Raw genomic sequence first — 17724 nt, 5'->3', positions numbered from 1 at the left:
CAACGGCTACGAACAAGGGTTCTGGATAGGGGCCAACTGTTACAGGACAGGGGGCAACCGTTGCTTGACAGGGGCCAATTGTTGCTGGACAGGGGCCAACAGATGCTGGTGGAGCAAGTGGGGGAGGAGTGCAGGCGCCGGTGGAGGTCGGGGCCCCAAACAGGCCCAGGTGGAGGGTGAGGCAGATAAGAGAGAGGAGCCCCGAAAGCCCCAAAGACTTCATTCCCCATGCACCGTACCATGTCCGTGATCGTTGGTCTCTAGAGGTTTCTGCCAGCAATCCGGTGAATATGGTCACTCAACTTCAACCATTGAAAAACTCAACTGATGGAAGTTAAGTTGGTTGGAGTTCAGTTTGATGTTTGATTAGATTGTTTGATCGTTTAACTAGTTTAAGTAAGCTAATACTGAATATGTTGGTAATGTGTTTATGTTTTGCTTGTTTTGAACAGTATCATTCTTATTTATTATGGACATTGTGATTTAACAATATTTTTAAATCATGTTATCTTTCTTAGCCTATTTTGTATATATTAATACCATTCGTTAACAGTAGTACCCTTGGAACAACTAATTGGTACTTTTTAGCGACAAAAATTGTGCCATGTAGAATGTTTAACAGTGGTACATTTGGCAAGATCATCTGTACCAATTATACAATCATAACACATGTCAATGATACATTTTAAACGCTACTAGTTCTTCTCAAATTGTACCAATTGGTACATTTTAAACAAAAATTATGTCAATTGTGCGTAAGTATAGTGAAGGAAATTGAACCATTGTCACTGAACATCGCAAAAATTATACTTATCAATAGTTTGAACAGAATAGATCAATTGTGATTGGATCCTGATGCACCAGGAGTCAAGCCAAGGAGAGAAGCAAACACTCCGCCAGAGTGTCCTCCCCTAACCGTAGTAAAGTATCCTAACGAACCATCCAAATTCCTCAATTATATTCCCCTTACGGATCGTATATACTCACTTGTACATAAAGATATGCTGGTCGGGGTCTGAGCAGCTTGCTTCCTAGTATCATTTTTCGCCTTATTAGCAGCCTTTTGTTTTCCTTTCTTTTCAATGCACGACGGATATCTAACATTAGTAGTACGATGTGCCTTCTTCTTGGGTAAGGGTGGATCCTTAATCCTACCTGGAGCAGATCCTTCGTAGCTTCCGTGGATTCCACTAACTGGAGTATTGTTGTTACGGATTCCCGATGCCACTGTGAATGGTGTGTTTGTCCCCTCAGTTGTTTTGCGCCACAGAAGAGGGCGTACGGAAAACTCCATGCACACCTTCATCCTCACCAGGACCGTTCTCATTCTCTCCTACAACTTGCCTTTTGGAAACTATAGCAACAACTTCATCAACTCTCAAATCCATTAGCTGCAACATTTTTGTCACAGCCTGCACTGCCTCCTTACAAGTGGAAGCCTTAGAGCAAATCGGTTCATACGTTCCCATAAGATTGTGATAATTCCTCACCTCATCAGTTGTCAATGGATCATGGTAAGCAACTTTTACCCGTGTGTGTTTCCGTTGTACATCCTTCCTCCAACGACGAAGTATATACTTCTCAGAAACTAAGATCATAAACAAGAATCATATGGCGACAAATGATTCCGTGACACTCAAAGTGTTTACAGTCACATGCAACTTCATAAGTACTGGTATTATATACAACCCGGTAGCATCTACGAATCTTTGTCACGGACTCCTTCTTTGCATGTTTAGGCTTGATCAAAATACGATCCTCAATGACAAACTCGATTTCATTAGAACCGATTTCATATTGATCTAGGCAACGAACATACAACATCTTCTTGCATTGTCCCTGAACTTCTTTGAATTTCGCATCCGTATAGCACTTTTGAAACAACACCTCGGCCGGGAAATCAGTCACTAAAGGCCTCACATACCGTTGTGTGTTCGATTCTGCCATTCTTTCGGCCTCAACCCTTACTTGCATAGCATCACAACACCGAATCACAAAATCAGACAACGTCGTATTCATGTCAACATACCCTTTGAAGAAATGATTGAAACTCTCATAACGTTGCGTCGTTTTCATCCCGGCCCAGAATAAATGTTTCAAATACGCGGGAATCCACATAACTCTTTCCTCATAAAGCCCTATTTGAAATAACTGCAATTATTAGTTTTCCACAATAAACAACTTTAGTACTAATAACTTAGCCACACACAAACATTAACAACATAGGGAAACAAATGCTTCTGCTACCTGCAAGTACTACTTACAGTGGTACAATTAATTGACACAGTCAGGTCTCAAAATTGATAGTGGTACAAAATATTTAACCGTGGGACAAAAATATGTTAAAGTCGGTATAACAAATTAACATTGCTACACATTATTCGTAATGGTATAAAAATAATACCACTGGTACAATTATACTTCTCAGTGGTACGTAAATTTAACATTTGGTGCTTACTGCCGATAATGCACAGCAGCAGACCATCCAAACTACTCACACCAATCCATATATTTCATCAAGAACAAGCACTTACTCAAATATTAAGATCATCAACTACACAGACCCTAAAAATGGGAACACAAAATCATAAGATTACTCAAACAACATAAATTATAAACCTTTACGAAGTGTAATAAACTAACCCTCTAGCCAATTGTTGTCCTGTAGTTTGTAATGATCAACTGCATCACACCATCGACCTTCAAATTCATCAGCATCTAAACAACCGTATATTAGGCTCTCAAAGTCATCCTTTACATCTTCGTACTCATCATGCTTCACATACCTACCAAACTTCTGAAGGATGTGCCATATGCACCACCTATGGCAAGTGTCAGTCGTAGTAGAATGAACAACATTCCTAATTGCCGGACCTTGATCCGTCAAAATCGATGTAGGGGCTTTACCGCCCATACAATGCAGCCATGTCCTCATCACCCACTCGTACGTTTTTGCGGTCTCTCGAGAGATCAATGCACAACCAAACAATATACTCTGTCCGTGGTGGTTCACACCAAGAAATACAGCAAAGGATAAATGGAATTTGTTAGTCAAGTAAGTACTATCAAAACATACAACATCGCCAAACTCCTCATACGCAGCTCTACTCCTCGCATCAACCCATACAACATCCTGTCATGAACCATCCTTCCCAAACCTACAAAGATGAAAAAAAAAATTGATTTTCTGCACTCATTTTGTTAAAGTACTCAATCATCCCATTTGCATCACCCTCAGTAAGTTCCAGCCTCTTTTTTTCCTCCTCAACCACTGCATTCGTCAAGTCTTTTTGAGTAAATGTCATCTTATCCACCCCATTCCGTTCCCTAGCAAAACATCCGTACAACTGGGAAACCTTCACCCTCCACTTCTTCGCTGAAACCACCTGTTTCACCAAGTGCTTATTGTTAACAACCAAATTGTGCTTCTTGTACATGGAAACATCCTTGGACTTTCCCGGTGTAACTTTGTGACCAGTGTGCTCCAACTTTAGCCTACGAACAACCCGATTCCCTTCTGCATTCACACTAGCATACAACTCCACAAGACATCCACACTTTTTGGTTTTCCTATATGTAATTGTCTCCTCATCTTGAATCAAGCCTTCCTTCAGTGGATCAACTTTACGTTTCCTAGAAGGTCTTCCATAGCAATCACAGGTCCACTTAGCATTCCGCTGCTGCTTACAACAGTTCCCACTACCTAATTCCTTCTTCACCTTCACCTTCACCCATCCAGAAGCAGCCCTAACTATGCCAAACCCCTTTTGCCTAGCATAGCTCCAGAAATAAGTATCTAACTCATCCCAATTATCAAATACCATGCCCAAAGTTGGGGGTGGTATTTCCTCTTCCACACCGAAAACTGTTTGCACCATTTCCCTACCCTTCTTTGGTGTTACGAATGAAGAAGCTCCTCCCTCTGCCCCTTCACCATGAACATCGTTTTCACCATGTACCTCCTCATAATCTGACCCCCCATTTCCTCCATCATCTCCTTCTCCCATTTCATCCTCCTCCTCTTCTGTAAAACCATCCCCACTCTCTACCCCCTCATCATAAACATTTACATCATCCTCTCCATCATCCTCACCATCATCCTCACTATCTTCTCCAAATGGACCAACCTACAACACATATACATCCACAACTCATTCAACTGACTCATTATAGAACCAAACAACAACATAACAACACAAAATACCAAACAAAAACGTCATAACATGCATTCTGCCCAAATTCGAAGATCACACAACACCTAAAGCCAAAATTATAGAACAAATGTCATCACTATCATCAATTAAAATAAACTATTACCAACATTATCCTATTAATTCACCTACATTAGCCTATCATCAATTATAAAGAACAACAAAAACAACGATAAAAATTAAATAACAAACTTACCCACATAACAATCACAATTTGGACAATAAACACAATAATTACTCAATAATAGATTACCCACCCCTACCAATTAACCAACATAATTACTAAATTACAAAAACTCAACATAAACCCTAACCTCCTCTTACCCAAGCTTTAATTTTTAAACTCCACAATTGCTTTAGTTGATTACCTCATAAGCGAACAAACAACCCACAAAGCAAAGAAACAAACCATAACTAACCATCTCAGAGTCGAATCTCAGGTCCTTTGCGCAACCATGCCCGTCTTCTCCATCTTCCTGAATTGCTTTTGCCAAATCGACGCCCAAAATATCTACTAGCCGATTACTCATTCTACTAATCCACTGCTGCACTTAGGAGTTCACATTTGACAAAGAAAATTGCTTTGTTGAGCTACATTATCGCCATTGAAGACCTTCCATTTTTTTTTTCAGACATGCTTACTGACTTTTGCTTTACAGTGATAGAGTAAATAGTTCCCGCTTCTTTTTTCACTCCCCGTTACACATCATTCACCCCGTAATGAGGATGGCCCACTTGCATGTTAGAAAGTTCCAACAAATTGCAAAACTGCCATCCTATATGCCCCAAAATCCATAGTTGCTATGCGCCTAGACTTAACCCTAGGCTTTTACTTGGCATGTTCTAGGTGCACGTGCACATAATAACAATTGATTTCATCCACACATGAACTTTAAATTGTTGGGGAACAATGAACTATAGCCCAATTATTCTAATTTTTTTGTTTTATGTTGGGCCCTAAAAAAATTTAATATATATAAGCCAATTATGTTACCTTAATAAAAATATGCTAGATGTGGTAAAAGAGAATTGGGAAAAATGTTTTGTAGAATAATATTAATACCAAATTTATATCCCTAAGCCACATGTTAATGTTTCCTTCACTATTCTTAGAGAATGTTATATACACCCGGGTGTACGTATACCTATAAGTATTTTGTTCTCATTTTGATGATTTTTTTCATTTAATCATCAAATGAAGAGTAAAAATTAACTTTGAATTAGTTGGGTGTAAGGTACACGCGGATGTATATAACAAATTCCACTATTGTTAAGCTATTCACTAAATTTTATTAGGATTGTACCCTTAAATTATACTTCTTCAGTTTCTGTTTTAATTTTTTTATTGTTTATGAAGTTCGACAATTTATATCTTTAATTATGCATTAGTCAAAAAAAATTACTTGCATAAAGTTTCATAAACTGATAATATACATTGAAGTTAAACTAATTACATTTAAAATAATATTTCCCATTAATATCTATTTTAAAACATTTTATGTAGGAAAATTTGCTAAAAATAACAGTACATTTCACCGGTCTTCCAAGAATAGAACGACCTTTAGATTATTCCAAAATAAAACGACCTTTGACACACATATGCCAAAAATGAAACGTAACCTGTTAAAAAGGTTACTAGTGACACGTGTCACAATGTCATTAGTCAATTTTTTTAAGATTTTTTTTTAAAAAAATAATAAAACCTTAAAATAAAAATTAAAAAAACAATACTTAATATTTTATAAAATAATAATAATAAACCGAAACTTAAAAATAAAAAATAAAAAAAAAAACCTCCCTCCTTGGCAGCCACCCCCACCATTGGGCCTCCCCATAATCGCCAGCGGCCACAGCCCCAGCACCCTACCCGGCGTCGGCGGCACCCCACCTAACCCAGACCCCGACCACCGGCTCCTACCACTGAACCACCTTCCTCCCGTCCTAAAACCCTCCTCATTCACCTCAAAAACCCTCCTCCCTCCCCTCGAAAACGCTCCTCTCCCCACCGGTCGACGCCAAACCACCTCCACTATTCCGACGAACCAATTGCGCCCTTCCAACAACCATCTCCACCCCCTTCCCCCCTTGAATCACCACCCGAAACTTTAACCCCAAATTCTTGTGGTGGTTTTTCTTTCCCAAATCACCACCCCCCCATCAAACCCCAGGATTGATTGAAGATCGGATTTGTTTCCTGAAGTTCGAGAAAGAGGGGGGGTGCTGCAAAGGGGTCGGGAAGGGGAGGAGGTTGCCGAAAAGTGGAGGGGGGTGCCGAAAATGGGGTCACGAAGGAAGGGGTGCCGAAAACAGGGTCAGGAAGGAAGGGGGTGTCAGAAAATGGTTCAGGAAAGGGAGGGTGCCTGAAATTGGGAAGGGGGTTGAGGAGAGGATGGTTTCAGGTGGGTGGTCTTGGTGGGGGTGGTGGATGCCGATGCAAGGGTGTGGGAAGAGGGGTTTTTTTTTTTAGTTTTTAGCTTTTTTAAAAAAAAAATCAAAAATAAAAAATAAAAATAAAAACTTACAAATCATACTGGGACACGTGTCCCAGGGTTACCTGTAAAATAAGTGACCGGTTTTTTGTTTCATTTTTGGCAAAAGCATGTGAAAGGTGGTGTTATATTGCAATAATCAAAAGGTCGTTCTATTCTTGGAAAACCGGTGAATGGTGACGTTATTTTTAGCAAATTTTCCTTTTATGTATTACTAATTGTTTTCCATACGTTCCCTAAAAAAATTGTTTTTCATATGTTCCCAAAAAGAAATTGTTTTCCATACATTCCCTACAAAAAACAATTTGTTTTCCATACGTAAAATCTAATTCGATTATTTGTTTTGTTTTGCTTTTTTACTCCATTTATGAGATATAATATTTAATTCAGCTTTTTCCTAAAAGAAAAAAATAGTGACAATTAAAATAACACAGCCGCATTTGACAAGTGTAACACTTTAAAAAAATGAAGAAAGTACTACCTCCGTTAATGGTTACTCATTCCGTGTTTTAATAAGTGTTACACTTTGACTTTTTGCATTATTTACATAATGATTTTGACTTTATTAATTTACTAATATATAAAAAAACAAATGTTATTGTATAATACATTGTGAGAGTGAGGGATAGCTCAAGTGGTTCGAGCTTTCCTCCCGGTTTCGGGAAATCCTGGGATCCATTCTCACCCCCACCATTATGGCTATCTAAACACCAAAAAAATAATACATTGTTGGATTTGTTATAATGTATACTTTCATAATATCAATTTTCCTATGATTTAATTAACATATAATTAGATAAATTAATAGTCAAAGTCGTATCTCGGCATGCGTGTTTGATCAAACTGGGACACTTATTAAAACAGAGGGAGTATATGCAACTTTGGAATTTTTATGTCTCACAAATAATACACAAAGTTGCATAAGTTTTTCTCCCTTTCATTCAATCTATATACATTCACTAGATTAGACTGTATAAATAACAAACTAATTTCCTATATGACCAAACCTCGATTGTTGAAGGTCTTCATTTCACCAAGATCACTACGCCAGATCGAGTTACAATTTCTTCTAGAGAGCTCAAGTATCCAGCAGCAATACTCATGCCAAAAAGCAGCAGATTCTCTCTAGATGGATACAGAAACACCGAAATTCCGTATCAGTTCAACGAAACAAAAGGAAAATATAACACTCGTACATACAATGCAGGGTATTAGGGTGAGGATAGGGTTGAGCAAAAACAATCCTTGGGAAGGGAGAACAATCGCTTGAGGCTAGGTGACGACACTTGAACATCTCTCATGACGCGATCATCCAATTTAAAGACACGAGGGACATAGTACCCGATTTTAGCATCATAATATCTCACAAGCCTATGTGAAAACGCTGCATCCCTAGCAGATAAACGATCAATGAAATATATGCAATTTCCCTCACAACTGGGGAAATCATTAATCGAAACAGAGAAACAAACATCTTCTCCTAGAACAAAAACTCGATCATTCAACGAAGTAACCTGAACCCAAATCCCCCATTTGTCATCCAACTTATATACCTTCATATCTACCTTCTCAGTTCCACTATCAATAAGCTCTCCAAATTCATCAAATTCCGTCCACAAACGACTATATGTGTCAACAACATACAATTGCCCTTCAGATTCAACTAAGTTCTTCTGCTGCCCCGACGAATTAAGCCGGGGCAAATATTTAACAACATTCATAGACTTATCAATCCAATACACATTCCCATTTTTGTCCATCACATAAACTTCACCCTGACATAATACTATATCAGTATACAGAATTTTCGGATTTTTACTTAAATTGGTCCAATTATCATCCCAAAAAACCCTAAACCCTAATTTCACATAATCATAAATAGCAACAATCCCAACCCCACGAAACAAAACAGCTTTCTTCACATTCAATTCACCATAATCAATACTCGAATCAAAATGCAAACCTTCCCCCAATTCAATCAACCGACAATCCAACAAATTCAGACTCTTACCACAAATGAACTCTGCTTTAGGAATAGTTAAAGGGTTCAACACCTTGAACCCACCTTGGGTGGTTTCAATAAGCTTAACCAAACAACTACGACGATTATGTTCAAGACGACAAACAATGAAAGGAAATGTGAAATCATTGATATACGAAGAAGGAGAGAGAGAAATGGCGGACCTCCATGAAGAACAAACAGCTCTGAAACGGAAAACGTCGATTCGAGAATTGAGATGTTCTCCGATTTTTTCGAGTAATTCTGTTGGAAGATCTGCCCAGTTTCTTGCGTTGTTGGTGGAATTGCAACGGTTGATTTTGCGGTGGTTGTTTATGGTGGTTTTCGGCATTGAGGATTTGTGGTATTTGGCATGTATTTTGGTTTTGGTAATGGTGGCAATTGTTTGAGGTGGTGACACTTTCTACGGTTGGTTTTTTTGAATTGGAGATGAAAAAATCGAAAGGGGGGACTTGTATTTATAGAGCTAAATGATGAACCTTTATGGGCTTTTATTTGTTGCTTGGAATTTGTTTGAGCTTAGGAATAATAGAGACAATTGGGCTTATTATTAACTAAATTATCCTTTTTCATCTTTTCCATTTTGAATGTAAGTATTCGTTCAGATTAGCGTAAATTCAATACATTACATAATCAATTGAACCAATTTTTTGAATGTAAGTATTCGTTCAGATTAGCGTAAATTCAATACATTACATAATCAATTGAACCAATATGATACAACATCTACAAAATCAATTGAATTTATCAAATACTTAATCAATTTTAATCAAATGAATACAAAGTGAAAAGCCAGTACATACATGAAATAATGTAACAGTAATGTCCCAATAATTTAATGAATTAAGGTTAAAATGTTTGATAATCAATGTAAAACATGGATAGAGATATCAATTCATGGGATTCGGATCTAGTTGTGTCGGATTAGGTCGGTCTAGTACGATTTTATTCTATGTTAAATATTTTTTTTCATACAAGCTAAAATCTAAATCGGGTTACTTTCGAATAGGATTATTAGATGAGTGAGTGAGTGAGGGATACCTCTAGCATAGACAAACCTACAGAAAAAATTATATATACATTGTGCTATGTATCAAATAAAATAAAACTAATTGCACCAAAAATAAATAAAACTAAGGATGTGCATTATACATTTATACGGAGTACTACATATTACTCCCTTCTTCTTTGAATTTTTCGCCCCATTGCTAAATTAATAATCAAACTTTTAAACTTTTGTGATTATAATTATCATTGATTTATAAAAGATAATAAAAATATTTAAGATTTTATTACAAATATCTTATTGTATATTTCAAGTTTTAATAATTTGTACACACAAGAAATAGAGATATAATTATTTTAAGATGCATTTTAGACACGGTAAAAAAAAAGTACTTAAATAAAATAAAGACAAAAGAAAGTACATTGTACATGATTAATAGCCAAAAAAGTAAAAAACCAATACTAGTAAAACAACTACGGAGTACTAATTTATGTGGTCATGTAGCCGTGAACTATAGTACTATACACGATGGTTGACTCGCTGACTTCTCTAATCTATAATTATGCAATATGCCATGGATAATTATTAATTGGTACTAGATCCATTGGTTAGCCATTATCCCAATTAATCTCTCTCAAAAAACAAAGCTAAACATAGAAATGAGCAACTCCTCCAACATAATCGGTAACAAATGGGAGGATCTCCCAAACGAAATCCTCGAAATCATTGCAAAACACCTTCGATCTCGCATCGATGTCTTCCGATTTCGCGCCATCTCCACTTCATGGCGATCCATTGTTCCACTCTCCTACCGTCAAACTCAATCATCCCTCACTCTTCCGCCGCCGTTTACGGCCACCGCCGTCTTATCTCCCGTCACAATCTGCCGCCTCGAACACTACTCCGGCGGCACCGCCGTCTTGATGAAGGTGGTTGAATCAATATCCGGCGAATTACAGCTCCTCAACCCGCTCTCGACCAAAACATTTAAGGGTAATAGTAGTGTTTGCAGGACGATTAACTTGGTAGATTTTCGGTTGATTGAGTTACATAGAGGTTCTCGTTTGATATTTGATTCAATTCCCACGAATTTTTATGTGAAGAAAGTGGTTTTGTTTTATGATTTTGGAATTTTGGCATTGTTTGATTTGGGGGGTTTAAGCCTATTAAGTTTCTGGGGATTTGGGGATGAAGAATGGACGAATTTGGGTAATGAAGGGGATTGTTATGATGATGTTATGAGTTATAACAATCAATTTTATGTGATTAATAATTTGGGGATTGTGTATTGGATTGATAAATGTAGGAATCTTGTTCAATATTCACCTCCACTTTGTGGATTTGGACACCTGAAAAATCTAGTTGTATCTGAAGGGCAGTTTTATGTTGTTGATTCTTATATGGAGGAGGATGCAGCACGAATGCAAGCGGCGATGTTTGAGGAGCTGGGTGTACGAGGCCGTTGTCGGACAGTGGATATGAAGGTGTATAAGCTGGATGAAGAATGGGGTACTTGGGTTGATGTGAGATCGTTAGAGGATCGAGTTTTCGTGCTAGGAAAAGAAGTTTGTGTTTCGGTTAGTGTTAAGGATTTCCCGGGTTGCCAAGGGAATTGCATATACTTTGTTGATGCTTCGGATACTAAGACGGAATTTCAAACTTTAGGAGAGACCGTCAAACGATTTGTTGGTCGTGTATTTCGGTTTGACAATGGGAGTGTAAGGGTGGTCGAGTGTCTCCCTGCCTATAAGAAGTTGTTCTCTCCTCATATGAATTGGCCCTTGGCTATTTCATCTTCCCGTGATAATATTGTTGTGTAATTGTTGTTTCTCAACATGGGGCAATTTGGTTGTTTTAAGTTACAAGTTCTGAGATTCCTATCACTTTAGTATTGTTATTGAAGTATGCATTCCGTACTCATTTTATTTTAAATTTGTCTCTTGCATTTTAATGTTATGTACTCTGTACCTTGTAAATTTTGTGTATCATCTATTATTGCAATTGTTACAAAACAAAGAGCTTGTAATTTTGGATTTGGATGTGAGTTTCAAATTTTAAAATTTGAAACTCTCATAGTTTTATTAAATTCCTTTCTTAAAAAGCCTAGAGGCTAGAAGTGATTGTCAATGGCTACGTATGTGTAGCTAGGGATGACAATCTAGTCCGAATTCGCACTTAATTCGATCCGAAAAAAACAATCCGAACCGAATCCGAGAAATAATTATCCGAATTCGACCCCGTTTAAAAAATCCAACTCCGAGTCAAAGGAGGGTCGAAGTTGGAGTCTACTTAGAATCCGACTTATTCGATCCAACTCCTAATTTTTCATGTACTTATATATTTTTTATCATTCAATTTATGAATTTATTAGTCTTTAAAGTTGATTATATATTGATTGTTATTGGTAATTGGGTCAAAATTACTTTTAAAGTCAAAGTCGGAGTCAGAGTCGGAGTCGGAGTCAGATTGGCACGGATGAAGGAAATTTAAGTCAGAGTCGGAGTCAGCGTCGGAATCGGATTGACATGGAGTCGGATGATGGAAATTTAAGTCGGATTCTTAGAGTCGGAGGCGGAGCAGATAAAAAAATTCGACAGTTTGTAGGGTCAGAGTCGGATTTTGCATAATCCGATCTGAATCCGACCCATTGTCATACATATGTGTAACCTTTGCTCCCAAAATTGCTAGCTACCTCCTCCCTTTGCACATTTCTTTACCTCTATTACCACTGTTGTAATTCTTTACTTTTTAGCTGTTATTAATAGTTACTCCGTACAAATTATGGCATGGATGATTTCCAAATTCATCTCACTCTAAATTCTAAAACCATAATATCTTCAATGAACAATCAGTAAAACATGGGAAGATCTCCCAAATAAAATCCTCAAAATCATAGCAAAACACCTTCAATCTCACATCGACATTTTCCAATTCGAAGCCGTCTCCACCTCATGGCGCTCTGCCGTTTCTCTCCCCAACCGTCACAATTTAAAATCTCTCAAAACTATTTGGCAGCCACGACCGGCCACTTCCATCCCTGTTCCCGTCACAATCTACCGCCTCCAACACCACACCAGTGGAGCCGCCGTCTTGGTGAAGGTGGCTGAATATATTCGTGGCACATTAATGTTATGTTTGGATAACAAATTAGAATGGAAATGGAAGGGAGGGAAATAGGAGGAAGGGAAAGTGGAGGAAATAATGAGCTCCATTCTCCCTTTAAATCTCTCCAATTTTGAAGGGATGGTCTTTATTAAAGGAGGAGGGAAAATGGATCCCTTCCTCCCCCTCCCCTTCCCTCCCCCAACATATTATCCAAACAAGGAAGTTTGTCTCCTCCCTTTCCCTTCCCTTCCTTTCCTTCCATTTTTTGTTATCCAAACATAGCCTAAAGCTCGTCAGTCCACTCTCTGATTTCCCAAGACAATTTCAGGGTAACTACTTTTATTCTCGTAAGACGATTAACTAACTTGACTTTCAGTTGATTGAAATCGATAGAGGTTATCATTTAGCAGATACAAAGAAACTCAAGAAAGTAGTCTTGTTTTATGATTTAGGATTGTTGGCATTGTTTGATTTAGGGAAATTGAGGTTTAGGGAATTTGGGGTTGAAGAATGGACTGATTTGGGTAATCAAGAAAATTACGGATCTTTTATCAAAATGACTAATTTTACAAAAGTATTTACCAAAACGGCTAATTATAAATTTTAATTCCCAAAGTAGCTAATTTATTAACTTAGAAGGAAATTATTTATTTCTTACATTCCTTTGTACCGGTTTGGTTCATATTATGAGTTTTTTTTTTTTTTTTTTTTGTTTTATTAAAAAAATACATTTTTTTTAAATTTTGGTTTTTTTTAAAAAAAATATTTGGAATTTTGTTTTTCTATGGGTAATCTAATGGCATAGTTTAAAATATCCCATTAATTTGAACAAGAACATTCAACATAATATGTTTGCAACAATTCTCAATTTTTAAAAAATTTACACAAAATAAACAATCACTCAAAAAAAAATTGATCCAAACTTCCAATCGACAAATTAAAAAAAATAAAAAAAAAAACACGTAAAGATAGAAATATATTAAGGTCTAAAAGCCCAAAGTTTCGATGCATTTACAGGGAGAAAATGTGTCTTAGAATAAGATAAAAGCCTAAAATTTAGAAAGCAAGTACGAACAATCAAGTCTTGATTATAAATAACTAGAGTTATAAAACTGTTGGCCATAGAATCCTTTTATTTACTCCAGAAAAGATGAACAATACGTAATTTCCCTTATCGTGGTATAATTTGCTATAGTCTTGATAGAACATTACTACTTGAAATTTCAAAATTCTGTGATTAATATGATCTAGAAGAAAAATTAGGCCTCTTTTTTTTTTTTATCAAAATTAGAATTTTGCCAATGTTTGCATACTCCGTAATTTTGTATATTTCTTAAATTTTCCAACTTAAAAAATCTTTTTGAAAATTAAGAAAAACCAAAAAAATAAAAATAATAATAAAAAAATAAAGTGAACCAAACAAGTTCAAAGAAAAATAAGAAATAGATTAAATTACTTTCAAGTTAATAAACTAGCTATTTTGGGAATTAAATTTTATAATTAGTCGTTCTGGTAAATACTTTTATCAAACTAGTCGTTTTTATAAAAGATCCAAAAATTACTATGATGATAAAAGAATCAATTTTATGTGATTAATAATTTGGAACTGTGTATTGGATCGATAAATGTAGGAATTGTTATGGGTATAAATCTACAAAGGTCGGTCAACGATAGTCAAATGAAGTCAATGACGAAGACTCCTCTTGACGAAGGCGCAAGCTCGACGACGCATCATCAGCATTGACGGAAGACGAACTCAAGTAACAACTCCCTATTTTCTAGGAAGAGATAAGTGAAGACTTAGTCCAAGCTTAGCCAGATCAGTCCGTTCGAATTCAAAACAGAAGAAGAACATTTTCAGCAACTAAAGTCCGAAAATCATGGGCACGATTCTATCTCCTTGCAACGACTAGAAATTAACCTAGCAATCGTCTATATAAGAGGCAAAACAACCGTGAGCAAAGGACAGTTCCATCTAGCAATATACATACTACGATCCTTATTGTAATCCCTGATTATTATCTTTTGCATAGTGAAAGTTTGGTAGATCCTCATTCTACCTGCGGTTTTTACCTTCATTGGGTTTTGCATAGTGAAAGTTTGGTAGATCCTCATTCCCTTTCTCGTCTTGTTTTACTTTTGATTTTGCTTAGTTGATCCGTAGCCTAGATTTTGATATTCAATCCCACTTAACAAAAATTAGCATAAACAATTTGGCGCCCACCGTGGGGCTACAACTAGGTAAAATCTAAAAACCCCCGTTAACCCTTCAATATGTCGGCTGACGAAATGACCCCAGAACGGCTAAAAGCTGCTTATGAGATAATTCAAGCCGACCTCGAAGCAGCTAGGGAATCCAACGAGCGTCTCAGCAAGGAAAAGGAAGCGTCAGAATCTGATGCAGCTACTCTCAGTCAGCAATTGGAGTCCGCCCAGAGCAATCGTCGTCGCCAGCCAAGGCAGTTAGATCTGATCCCCAGGATGCCGCCGTTGGATGTCATTGAATCTCCACATGACACTGATACCGAGTCCAGTGACGGAGATATGAATTTGGATCCTCCAATCAGGAATGCCAGGAAAAGGATTATTCGAACTTCAGGAGACGACCAAGGCAACCCGCAGCCGGATCAGACGGAAATCCTGCTCTAGAGGTTGGCTGCCTTAGAAAAGCAGAACTCCAGGGTGCTGTCGATGATGAAGAAGATGCCCAGCGTGCCGATCCCTGTAGACACCCATTTGTGTCTCCCCAAAACCAAACCCAGTGATGAATACCTTTCACGTCGAACCATAATCGAATGAGGTGAAAGTGTGAAAAGTCTAGTGTTGCGGTTAGTTTTTGTTAAAATTCTTTCTTTCTGTTTTCGAAAACCCACTCTATTTTATGAAAACGTCCATTCCAGTTTAGTTTGGTCCATGATAAGGGTCCAATAATGGTGTAGTTGGATGGGGCTTGAAAAGACCTTTCCAGCGATATATTATAAGCCCAATTCCGATGAATATTGAGGAAGTTATGGCCAATTTACTTAACTGAGCCCGGATTTTACCTACGACCCAATGATCATGAGGAGGGTCCAAAGGTTTAATCCTATTCCTAAACTAATTAGGATTGATTAGAATCTTCTATAAGTTTCTAAAATATCTTAATTATCCTTTTTTGAAAAGATAAGATTAAGGAATTTGATATAAATATAAACTTTCCTTTTTTTATAAAACTTTCCTTTTTTAAAGTCCTAATTCTATTCGAATTTAAACATGTTCAAAGACAGTCAGATATTATTTTAGTGCCTCATATTTTTTATCCAAATTTTATATGGTTGGATAGATCTTGAAATTATCTTTCCAATGATATATTATAATAATAATTCCGAGCTATGACGGAAAAGATATGAATAAGATATCAAACTCTATCCAAAACTGACACCGTCTCACTATTTAGTTCATATCTTTTATTCTACAATATATTTTAATCTTATTCCAATTGGTTTAGAAATTAGACTTCAAGATCTTTCCAACGACATCTTATTCATCTTATTCCGGTTCCTGGATCAAAAGATATGATAAAAACAAAATCCGCAAAAACTGCTGTCTACGAGTTTTATTTCGATTCGAATTTGGATTCTTTTCTTAATTCTTCGACCCTCTTTTTTCCTATAAATAGAGGTTATATCTCCCCTTTTTCAATCACCAACTCTCATCAAGATTTTCTTGATTATTCTCTCTCTCTTTCCTTTTCAAAACCTTGTTTTTAAATACAAAATTCCGCATTCGCAAGATCTAGAAAACACCTAGCCATATTCAAAGTTGCCTTCGTCCTAGACGTGAAAGGTTTTAATTTCTGAGGGTTTGGTCCCAAATCTCTCTTTAAATTATTTAATTTAATTGTTTTGATTATTATTTTCCTTGAAGTTACTAACGTGTGTATTTTGTTATTAGAAAGAGGTACGAGGCATCCAAGTAAGTACTTTAATTGATTAATTGATATTATGATGTAGAAATCATGTTTATATTGTTATTTTGATTCCTAGTATCATGTCTAGGGTAATTTTAATATTAAATATGATTCTTGTGATGCTTCCTATATTCTTCCTAGTATTTATTCATGTTAGTATCATGTTAGGGTTAAAGATTTGATTTTTAATGCTTAGTGACATGCTAGGGTTTGTTATTAATCTTGTTAGTATCATGCCTAGGATCTTGCTATGCTTTAACATGATTATGATTATGATTATTATGATTATGATTGATATTATTATTATTATAATTATTATTTATGATATTGATTATTTATTATGTTGCTTGATGCTTATTATTATTTATTGCTTGATCACGCCTTTTATTGCATGTTTAAAGGGAATTGGTACTTGTAATCATGCTTAATAAGATAATTAATAATCTTGTTAGGGTTAATGTGATTATAATTCAAGTGATCGCCAATAATAGTTTATTTGTGCATTAAATTCAACCAACATAGATTAAACAGGTTTAGGGTTAACCTATTGATTGCATGTTAATTGGAAAGCGCACATGAATACGAGCAGAATAAAGTAGAGGCCTATTATTAGGGCAGGTTCAATCTTTTTTAGGTTGGATTTGTACCTTCATCCCCGAACCCTTATTTGGTTCATGACCTTATAGAGTTGACGATCTCTTGGATCGTTAAGGGGTGTAACCTTCACCTCGTGAACGGTTTACAAGTTCCTTAAAAACTTGTTGGCGACTCTTTTGCTCTATCTTCTTCCCTTTTGGACGCCACCGTACTTTAGTGTATGATCACAGTGGGGTTCAAGCTAGTGGGATTTTAAAGGCTTGAAATTATTCCCTACAATCCCCGTTCAGCGAGAAGCTCCAGATGGATTCGCAGCGACCCCGTTTTGCGACGAGCTGGCCTTGGCC

At 36.6% G+C, this 17724-nt stretch overlaps 2 protein-coding genes across 2 annotated transcripts; one reads left to right on the top strand and one right to left on the bottom strand.

The window, feature by feature from the left end:
* Positions 1-7434: 7434 nt before the first annotated feature.
* LOC145600054 (putative F-box protein At1g65770) lies at positions 7435-9134 on the bottom strand. The gene has a single exon (XM_081655947.1). The coding sequence runs from the start codon at positions 9049-9051 to the stop codon at positions 7912-7914; it is 1140 nt and encodes a 379-aa protein (XP_081512073.1). The 5' UTR covers positions 9052-9134; the 3' UTR covers positions 7435-7911.
* A 1124-nt stretch (positions 9135-10258) lies between these two features.
* On the top strand, positions 10259-11827 carry LOC145599897 (F-box protein SKIP23-like). The gene has a single exon (XM_081655913.1). The coding sequence runs from the start codon at positions 10386-10388 to the stop codon at positions 11544-11546; it is 1161 nt and encodes a 386-aa protein (XP_081512039.1). The 5' UTR covers positions 10259-10385; the 3' UTR covers positions 11547-11827.
* The last annotated feature ends 5897 nt before the right edge of the window (positions 11828-17724 follow it).

This window comes from Chenopodium album, chromosome 1 (genome assembly GCF_948465745.1).
Source record: "Chenopodium album chromosome 1, dcCheAlbu1.1, whole genome shotgun sequence".
Classification (NCBI taxonomy): domain Eukaryota; kingdom Viridiplantae; phylum Streptophyta; class Magnoliopsida; order Caryophyllales; family Amaranthaceae; genus Chenopodium; species Chenopodium album.
Note: the sequence above shows the minus strand (reverse complement) of the source record. Positions and strands in the feature narration are given on the sequence as shown.

Coding starts and splice junctions, on each gene's coding strand:
- LOC145600054 (XM_081655947.1), bottom strand. CDS start 9,051: ATGCCGAAAACCACCATAAACAACCACCGCAAAATCAACCGTTGCAAT.
- LOC145599897 (XM_081655913.1), top strand. CDS start 10,386: ATGAGCAACTCCTCCAACATAATCGGTAACAAATGGGAGGATCTCCCA.